Source organism: Stigmatopora argus, chromosome 3 (assembly GCF_051989625.1).
Source record: "Stigmatopora argus isolate UIUO_Sarg chromosome 3, RoL_Sarg_1.0, whole genome shotgun sequence".
Taxonomy (NCBI): domain Eukaryota; kingdom Metazoa; phylum Chordata; class Actinopteri; order Syngnathiformes; family Syngnathidae; genus Stigmatopora; species Stigmatopora argus.
The window spans coordinates 20,710,837-20,721,313 of NC_135389.1; the positions used below are offsets into that span (position 1 = coordinate 20,710,837).

The following is a 10,477-nucleotide window of genomic DNA, read 5'->3' on the forward strand; positions in this document are numbered from 1 at the left end:
CAACTACATTGTATTCATCACAGTGTCATTGGTTCAAGGTCATATCCCTAAGAGTATTCATGCAAACCATTACAATATTTTTTAATACATTTGAACTCCGGCAAGTTTAAGTGTCAAATCTAAAATAGGATTATTTATTTTTTTGCAAGCCGCGTGTTGAGGTTAGACGGGGTGAGCGTCATACCATTTTTTTTGGGCCACATTAAACGTCGCCTGTGTGCTTTGCCGGGCTGACCTCTGCGGCCAATTATAGCGCAGGCTAATGCTCCGGCTGACATATCTATTTGTATGGACGAGAGGACTTATTTTTCCATTTGCTGACATTGGAGATCATACGCCTATTATCATCACAATGGCCGTGGACGCGAGCTTATGTAAATGCCTCTGTCAGGCAGGCCGCATGTGAGCTTTGTGTTTGTGAAGAATGGCAATGAGAGGAAAATGGGGGCTGCTTGCTTATCACTGCTGGGGCTGAAGAAGCCCCCCAAGGACAACACAGACCCTTTTTTATAGCCCTGGAAAATTTCATTGTAATTCATTCTTTCAGGCACACAAGTCATTCGATATATTTCTTATATACTAAATTGTGCCTTGACAAAGAATGCTTTTTTTAAAAGAACCCACAATAACAAATGAAGTTGGAGCATAGTGGAAAACAATCCTTTTTTTTTTTTAAATCTATATGCTACCAAGAAAAGACAATTTAATATTTCTAATATGGTAACTGGGACATATTTCTAAAAAGCAATGACTAGTAATGCAAGAAATGCTGAAGAAAAAACAGCAACAGACACTTGTTTATTAAGTTCTAAAGGTGAACAGATTATTTTAACAGATGAATGTCATAATTGTATATAAGTTCTAGTGTTAAATCTCATTTGGTTGTGCAAGGGCGGCCTGGTGGGCAAGTGGTTAGCACATTGGGCTCACAGTTCTGTGGTCAAGGGTTCGATCGCAGGTCGGTCCACACAGTGTGGAGTTTGCATTTTCTCCCTGGGCTTGTGTGGGTTTTCTCCAGGTACTCCGGTTTCCTCCCACATTGCAAAAACATGCATGCTAGGCTAACTGGTTGAACACTCTAAGCTAGCTAGATTGTCTCCTTGTGCCCTGCGATTGGCTGCACACTGATTCAGGGTTTCTTTCGCCTGGTGCCTGTAGTTAGCTGGGGTAGGCTTCAGCACCCCCTGCTTGATAAGCGGTTCAGAAAATGAATGAATGACTGGTTCTGGTTGTCCAGGTGTACCAAATGAAGTTTTTGGCGAGTGTTTCCAGCCGGAACGTCCAAAGAACAAACTTGCTTTTGGCTTCTTCAGTTTGGGTAACCAAGTTATGCACGGCAGGGGAAGGGGCGTGTCTTGCAGTCGCCCCGCAAAATCCTCGGGCGATTATAGACGAACGGATAGAACGGAAACAGGTGTGGGGGGGCAACCTGGCTGCATCTCAGGATATGCTAATAGTGCAGCTGCTCTTGGAGACTCCCCCCTTGGAGGAATGGCCCTTAATTAGCCTCCCTCCCATTGGACCGTGCCAGTGCCTGAAAAAAAGGCGGGGAAGAAAAGACTCCTGAGGGGGTTCAGGAAGGAGCTGGCAAAGATGTTATCTGTCGAAGCGTTATGGGAATCCATTTCTGCCGCGTAGTTCATTGTCTCCGTGGATGGAGATCACTTTGTCATCAGGACCCAATTAGCCGCGAGTACGCTGAAGGACTGAATAGTGATATTTGATAAAAATGGGCTCAACTGTGTGTGAACAAGTGCATGACTGAAGGTGCTTACAGGTGAGAAACCCCAACAGGTTTGATTCCGTCAGTCTCCGAGCCGCTAGCTTATTTAGTAACCTCCGACCTGTCGATGATAGAAGCACCCTCTTGCTTGACGGCGCCTCCTATGCCGACTGTTTATCGTCAATTGAATGTAAATATCACCCGCCGTCAGACGGGCGCTGAAGGACGGCCGCATTACGGTCTAATTGGATGACCCGCAGAGCTCATGTTCGCATTTTTACCCCCAAGGGCAGCGTGCGTTGTCTTCCCGTTCAAATACAGCATTTTTGCAAGCCTTATTAAGCATGCAAACACAAACTGAGATTCTGAAGAAGGAAGCGAGGACTGTTGTTGGCATTCTTGAAGATTGGGTCCAATTTTCGAGTGCTTCTTCTCATTAAGTTTGCGGGGTTTTTTAAGGGGACGCCCTCAAACGTCACCAGTCAATTGTACTCGCATCTACTCCAAAGGACAATTTGGGTGTCGATGCATGGGTAGCTTGTAGGCCTGGGCAACAGATCGATTTTCTGAATAAATGGAGTTTCTTATTGCAAGATACTCAAGTTGGTCATCAGCCAGAAAAACAACACTAAAACCAATTGAAACCATTTATAAGCAGGCTTTGAAAGTATTGGACAAAAAGCCAAAAACACACCACCACTGTCAGGTATTAAAAAAAACACAAAATGCCTGAACTGTAACAATACTGTTAAATATGCAGATGCCACCTTAGTTTACAAAAAAATCCAACACAAAGCTCCTCCTCCACTGCAACATTTTGTACAAAAAATACAAATAAATCCACAAGAGCTGGCTCTAGAGGTGACTGTGTAGTTTCCTTCAAAAAGAGTGCTAAATTAGCTACAGCACCTTCTCTCTTCATTACTGGAACTTGATAGCAATTAGCATACGTGAACTCCTGTCTCTAAACCTCTTAGCCAATCATCTTAAAGCCTGGCTGTTAGATGAACAAAATTGCGATCACAACGCTATCTAAAACTGTGCTAAGTGTGTGTATGTGTATCTAGTATGTGTTATTGTTTATCTTCAACCTACAAAGGCTGGAAATTAGCCCTTGGCTACAATCTTACATGTATAAATGTTCATTGACATGAATATAAATATGTTCATTGATATGTGCTGTCCCTTATTAAATAAATCAAACTCCAACTCAAATAAGACATTAAAACATGTGTTGTCAAAATTAACTTTGGAAAATGGATGGCTAAGAATCTACGCTAACACCTTGGAAGAAAGTCTACAAAGTACATATAGCATAAACACACATAATAGTAGTTGCAAGGTTCTTATACACGTAGGCCACTTTGACAGATTTACTCAACAGGAGCTGCCCTGTAATCCCGAACAACTAATTATTTAGTCATTCTTGAAACAAGGTGTGCAAACCTAAACGCTGCCTTCCTAAATATATCGTTAAAAACAACAACAACAACAACAACAACAACAACAACAACACTATCTTGTCCCATGTTCTGGAATATCTATAGTCCAATCTTGAAAGATTGCTCATCTGAATACAAAGGCTATGCTGGTGTCGATCTCAACAGCCTTTACAGAACAATCTAATCCAAGTGTCAGGATCTGTCTGATAGCATTTATCCTGTCAAGTGATGGCAGAAGCCCCCCTTTTTCTACGACTCCTCGTGTCATGGCATCGCTGAAAACCCGATTCCCTTCACCAACTGTCAACGTCTCCCGTGGTGATAATCGAAAGAACCGACATTGCAGATAGAACTATTAACCATCTTTGTATCATCTTGTCCCCAGACCTCAACCTTCCTCGGGATGAGTCCACTCGCATCCCCTCCGCTGTCAACCACTGGCCTCTGCTGCTCTAACGTGGCACTACAGCCTTAAGCATCCCTGCAAAAGGACAAAAAATCCATCCAAAGGTCTGTTGCGCTGTAATAGTTTGTCTTTTCCACGGTTACAATCCATCCAGTCGACCTCTCTTCATCTTAAAAGGGTTCGTTGCCATTGACAAGCCGCATTGCAACTTGCAATCGTGGGGAAATTCTTGAAGGGTCAATTGGCTCATACGTCACTCTGAAACCTTCTCATCCACACCACAGCCACCATATATCTCTCGCCCTATAGGAGTGTCAGATTCTTTTTAATCAAGAAACAGAACTATGATACAGCGTGAAGAAGGCATACGACAAGCGCCTGTGTTTTATGTCAGTAACTCCCCAAATTTGCTCCGTTTTCCAAAAATAGACTCAGCGGTTTGGTGGCTGTCAGTAAAACAGAGCATAATGCAGCTGGCAAAATGGCCTCTAACTGGTATGACTGGTTAGTTCCACATTGTTAAAACCATCAAAACCATTTGACTTTAACGAATAAGGGTGAGTTGGACTAAGGGTGTGTTTTTTTTTACATTTTAAGAACTGCTTTATCCTCACTAGGGTCACAGGGTGCTGGAGCCTATCCCAGCTGCCTTCGGGAACACACTGAATTGGTGGCCAGCCAATCGCAGTGCACAAGGAGACAAACAACCATTCGCCATTCAGTGGTTGGGAAACACTGATCTAAAAGCCACATTAAGCTTACTTGAATTATTTAGCCTCTAAGAAACAAAGTGGAATAATGACAAATGTCATGAGGGACCATTCTCAGATGTGAAAACAGGCCCACTTAAAACCCAAACAAAACCTTTGAAGGCATTCATTATAATATCATGGCTACGTTCACAAATTGGCTAGAGAGTAAGACAGTTTGACTAGTATAAGGTCAGGGCAGCACTAAAGGAGGCGAAAAAAAATTGAAAAACCTTGTGAATAATACGCAGTAAAACTTCAGTAAAACCAAGCTGAAGTGACAACACTTACCGTATTTTCTCGCATATAAGCCGCCTCCCCGTATAAGCCACACCCTTAAATTTGCCTTAAAATCATCGAATTTCAGAATTTCTCACATATAAGACGCCCGGTTAACATTTTTTACCTCCATATTCATGGTTTTAATGGTTTAGAGTACAAATGTGTTACTTTGATGGGAAAATCTTAAGCAAAATCATCGCACATGGTATTTCTGAGGTACTGATTTGTGCGCATATAAGCCGTACCCTTGATTCAGTCAATTTTTTTATTAGCGACAACTATGGCTTATATATTTTAATTGACATCAGTTGTGTTCTTATCAATGATCTTATGAGTTTATCAACACATATCCAAGAAATCGATGCCTTTTTGTATATTTTTTATAATATTCTTGTATTGGTGTAGTAGTATACGCCTGTCCCCTTTTTCTGAGATACTGTATATTGCTAAAAGTGTTGCCTGCACGTAGACAAATTCAAAAAGGAAGTCAGGTGAGCAGTACAACCAGGAAGTGTGTTCGTAGTGGTCTAATTTGTCATCCCTAGCTAAGATAGCGCCGCCCTGTGCAAGCAATGGCAGGCACAAGTAAGTGAGTTTTTTCACGTTTTATGCAAGATACGTTTTTTTTTGAATTTCATTCATAGATATTAAAATAAATTTTATTTAGCATTTTATCTGTTTATCTTTTCTCTATTTTAAAATAAATGACCGTATCGGCTGCATTGTCTTGCGTTGTGGCGTTTTGTATTTGTCACCTTGCAGTTTTCTACATGTCAAGTCTAATTTGTGCGCATATAAGCCGTACCCTCGATTCAGTCATTTTGTTATTAGCGACAAATACACATTTTGTGAGAAAATTCAGTACTTTCAACATAAAAATGGCTGCCAGATTATCTGATTTCATACCCATAAAACTCCTCCTCTCAACTTTTTGAACATCATATGGGCAGTCCAATGACACGGATAGTCTTGCTAATCAGTAAGAAAAACAAAAAACAAAGAAGAAACAAAATTTTACCCTTGGCCTGTTTTTAAACACTGCCAATTTCGTGTATTTGCACAGACAAGGACGTCCTGCGTGTGTGTGTGAAAATGTGCGTGTTTATGGGCTATTGAAGTCCACTTTGTGTGTGTTTTTGATCTTTTCTGGACCTCGACCAAACAGCAAATCTGTACGAGGAGATAAAACCACGTCTAGCTAGTCAGACAAGAGGTAATGAAGAGGGAATGGATAGCAACCTTTGGGAGACAGACGCGTACAACTTATTTACAACATTTTGGGGGGGAACGCAGACACTGGCACGGAGTGATATGCTCTGAGAGATTGTCTTCAAAGAGGAGGCTTAGCTATTCATATAATTCAACGTATTTGTTGTCCAAATTGTTGTATAGCTTCAACAAAAATCAGTCGCTTTTGTGAATGCTTCCTTTTCAGTCTACATGTCAATCATGACCCATAGCAACCATATACATAAAATACTTTTCTTTTTTTTTAAATGTTTAACTCCGAGGTGTCAAACTCGGGTTGGTTCGCGGGCCGCATTAACGTCAACTCCATTTCATGTGGGCCAGACCATTTTATATCTAATATTTAGATTTTTTAAAATTGGATTAAAAGAACTGGATCAAAAGCCCTAAATAGTCAGTTTTTATAGATGTAAAGCAATGTTTATTAGAGCTTTTTTTTCTTAGTAATGGAAAATTTCATTTAATCATGTTTTTCATTTCAAATGGAAGCAAAATCTATTTTTTAATTATGTTCAATATTAAAGTGGAAAACGGAAAATATCTATATATATTTTTTAGATCTTACAAAATGCGCTTTTAACTAAAAACACAAAAGAAATAAAATTGGATTGAAAATATTGCAATGATTGATTTTAAAAAGGGGAAAATCAGGAAATGTAATGTACATCTATAACCATTTGAATTTGATCCTAAAACAGAAAGTCGGCACTTACTTTCTCGGGCCGCACAAAATGATGTGGCGGGACAGATTTGGCCCCCGGGCCACCACTTTGACACCTGTGGTTTAAATGCTTAATAGAACAGGTGACTATTTTTGGTCATTTAAAAAAAAAAATATATATATATATATATATATATATTTAAAGACCTGGCCAACATGTGGAGATCACATTTTGGGCCACAATATTAAATTATTTGGTGCTTATCAGTGTTTCTCCCCAAAAAATGAAAAGACATGAAAATTAATCACTATATGCGTTTTCCTCATTTTTTTATGTCAACAATGTCATGTTTATTCCGTTTATATCCACGGCCCTAAATATATTCCATTAGTGTTGTAGAATGTACATTCATTGCCATTATGACGTCTTTTTAAATATGCATTATCGCAATTATGAGTGAGCAGATTGTATTTATGTACATTTATTCCATATTTTACATCCAATGAGTCTTTATCCGGGTTGTTAGTTTTGTCTAAGCACTCGTGTGATTACAAAGAAATACGTAAAATCATCAAGAATGCCAAAGTGGCAGATTTTGTTTTGTTTTTTTAACTATGCTGCAACATCGTAAATTGTTATGCTTTTTATGTCATAACATTATTTAGTTTACATTAAACATTACCGCATGACTGCAAACCCTGAACCTAATAAAATTCGATGAGAAATAGAAAGTAAATGATGCCATTTCGTGCAACCAAGTTATTAATATAAATCACAGGGGGCAGCAAATATTTCCAATAAGCAATTTTGATTGCTTTTTGACTACAGTTACGTGTACTCATTCAATTATACAAATGTGATTGTATGTTCGAATAGGAACATTCATATCTTTTCAATTTCAATGCGCACGTGAATTGTGTTCCTCGCAACCCTCCCGTGTATTTTGGTCACGCAATGTTAAGCAAATGCAATATAAAGCGCGTAAAAGAGGATGCCATTCCCCACAAAGTCAATCTGACATGCGTGTGAGAATATGGAGAATTCATCAGCGCCGGCTCATGATTCGGTACGATTTTCTAACTTATTGATTTCCTTTTGTCCATTATCTGCCAGCCAGTGCGAGCGGAATGATAAACGCCACACGGCGGCGTATGAATTTAGATAAGACGTTTAAGGCTCAGCGCGGCGCGCTCGTACATCAAGTTATTATCCATTGTCATCCCCCCCACCCCCCCTCACCTCTTTATCCCTTCACAAAGGGCAGGCGCGCTCAAAGGTGTCCCTTCAAATCTGCCTTGTCTCCTGTTAAAGGGCTTATCGGGGCCATTCCGAGGCGCTTTGCTTGTGACATTCTTGTGACGAGGCCTGGAAAAACAAGAGCGTCTAATCCGGTGACTTGTCATGGTGACGTTAACTCATTCATAGCCACTGCCGTCCAATCTGTTTTGGCTGGGAGGCCTGCCAGCGACCATTCGCGCCATGGGTTACCGTATTTTATCGCATACTGACCGCCTCGGTGTATAAGCGTACTCTTAAAATTGCCTTAAAGTCGTTGAATTTTACTATTTCTCGCGTATAAACCGCCCCCTGATTGACAACTTTTACCTCCAGATTTGTGGTTTTAATAGGGAGTACAAATGTGCCACTTGGAAGGGAAAATGTTAAGAAAAATCATTGCACGTGGTTTTTCGGAAATACTGTATGAATCAATTCCTGGATTTCACATTCCTAAAGGGTACATGTGTCAAAGTGGCGGCCCGGGGGCCAAATCTGGCCCGCCGCATCATTTTGTGTGGCCTGGGAGAGTAAATCATGAGTGCCGACTTTATGTTTTAGGATCAAATTAAAATGAAGAGTATAGAGCCGCCTAGCAGAATGCTACCATTTAAAAAAAAACTGTAAAACATCCATTTTGAAAATGGACAATAAACTCTCATTCTGAATTCCATTTCCAGTTATCACACTTCCCATCAAGGAGGCGAATGGCCTTGAAGAAACAGCGTGAATGGACGTGTCTATTTACCAAAACCAACTGTTTTCCCCATTCTTATTTACATACACAAAGCCTGAGGCTTATGCTACCTACGACCAACTCTATTATTTGTTGTTTGCGCAGCCGCGTGCTCAAGCAACGCCACGCCGAGATACGGTACGGCAATTTCGACGCCATTATGCCAGGTCCACAGCTGTGTTTCATATGCACACGTATTCTGTTCGTCTCCTTGTGAACTGTGCATCACCCTGAACAATAAGCACCTCTCTGCAGATGCTCATTAGCAAAGCTAGTCAATGCATTATTGTGATGAGACCCTTGTATCCAAACAACACACAAATCCATAGTGATACTACAAATGATTTGTATTACCGTCATTACATGTGGTTTATACATAATAACAAACTCCATTGCTGTTGTTGTTTTAGGTCAAAGAAGTCAAAACTGACAACAAGTTACCGTATTTTCACGAGTGAGTTTTTTCACGTTTTAGGCAAGATACGGTTTATATTTTTCTCTTGAATTTGATTCATAAACATCAAAATTAACTTAATTTTATTTCTTTTTTTCTGTCATTTGGGACATTTGGGCAATAATCTTTTTTGGGCTTAAATAAAAGTGCCCTTACAATACATGTAACCCTAAAATACTGTTATCCACCATGGTTATTAAACTATTTACAAAAAATTAAATGATCAGTTCATTCATACTAAAAGGCTATTATGGTAGTAGTTATTTTATCTGACGGCTTGCCCCTATCTTGTCTCTCTTGTCAACCCAAACAAAAGTCTGTGTCCTCAAGACTTTTGTTTCCCTTTTAAAATAGGTAAGATGATTATTTTTAATGAAGATTCTGTCATGTCTTTGCCAGAACAGTAGTTTTCATGGTCCGGAACGTACTTTGCTACATTTGTATCCTTTGCTTTATTTTATTGAACTCAGGGGAATCTTGGGAATTTAGGTGAAGTCTGGAACCAACATAGCATGTGATTGGAGGTGGCGTGACACGACGGGTTAGCTTACCAGAGACAGTCGCTCGCTTTTGCCTGCAGGCCAGCTGGGATGTCAAGACTGTACGAGTCCAGACACGACTGAACCGAACCCGACTCTCGTGTGCGCTGATGCTGAAGGACAAAAAGGAACAAATTGATTCATTAATGAAAGTTAAGTTCATAAAGTTAAGACGTAGTTTGTTCCTTTTATGATGACTAGAGTGACTTTTAATTTAGACCTTCATTGATGTGGCGTTTTCATTAAAAATACATCGAGTACAAAAAATGGACCCATAAATCCTCTATTTGTCAACATCCATCTCAAAGTCTGCCTGCATCTATCATTCTATCCAAACAGCCGTCAATACACATTGTGATGCTGAATTCTTCAGTCCTCCAAACATTGAAAACTAAATTTACAGCTTTTATAACAGAATGTACTGTTTTCAATGACCCTGTGCAAACACACATAGGTTATTTCACACAACAAACATGGGCGATGAATAAAGAGCTATTCTAAAGCAGCATAATGTGTGATTTTTTTTTTCTCCACTGAGCGCAGCAATCTCAAACGAATTTCTTTCACAAAGAAAAACACTTTTTTAAGATCACGTTCAAAAAATTGAAGTACTTCTTTTCAATAAATTATTCCCCTAAAAAATACACACTTTGGCATAATTTCAGCTTTGCCAAAATGCCTAATGCGTGTTTGGTATGTTTCCCTGACTCAAAAATATCGTGTGAGCAATTCTGAACAAAAGCATGAGCCTCTATTTAAAAAAAAATAAAGTGCCAATAGATGATGTCCCCCAAAACTGTAATTTTCCATGCTTTAATTTGAAGAGCAAATATTGTGATTCGCTTTTCCACATTTAAACTTACATCCTTGTATGAACTCTTTTGGTTGGTGGGGTTAGGATGGATGAAAGTTAACGCTAACCTCCATATGAAGAATGAACATTAGTGGCCTGCCTTCATTC

The 10,477-nt window shown here is 39.7% G+C and overlaps 1 protein-coding gene across 1 annotated transcript in view; it reads right to left on the minus strand.

Moving 5' to 3' along the window:
- The window catches only part of LOC144070928 (uncharacterized), a 138,277-nt gene that overhangs the window by 127,100 nt on the left and 700 nt on the right, over positions 1–10,477 (minus strand). The window contains exons 2-4 of the mRNA XM_077595492.1: positions 10,438–10,477; positions 9,529–9,629; positions 7,752–7,877 (exon numbers count right to left, since the gene is read on the minus strand). Of these exons, the coding sequence (XP_077451618.1) occupies positions 7,752–7,877; positions 9,529–9,629; positions 10,438–10,458 (248 nt within the window). The 5' untranslated portion in view covers positions 10,459–10,477. The remainder of the gene's footprint in view (positions 1–7,751; positions 7,878–9,528; positions 9,630–10,437) is intronic.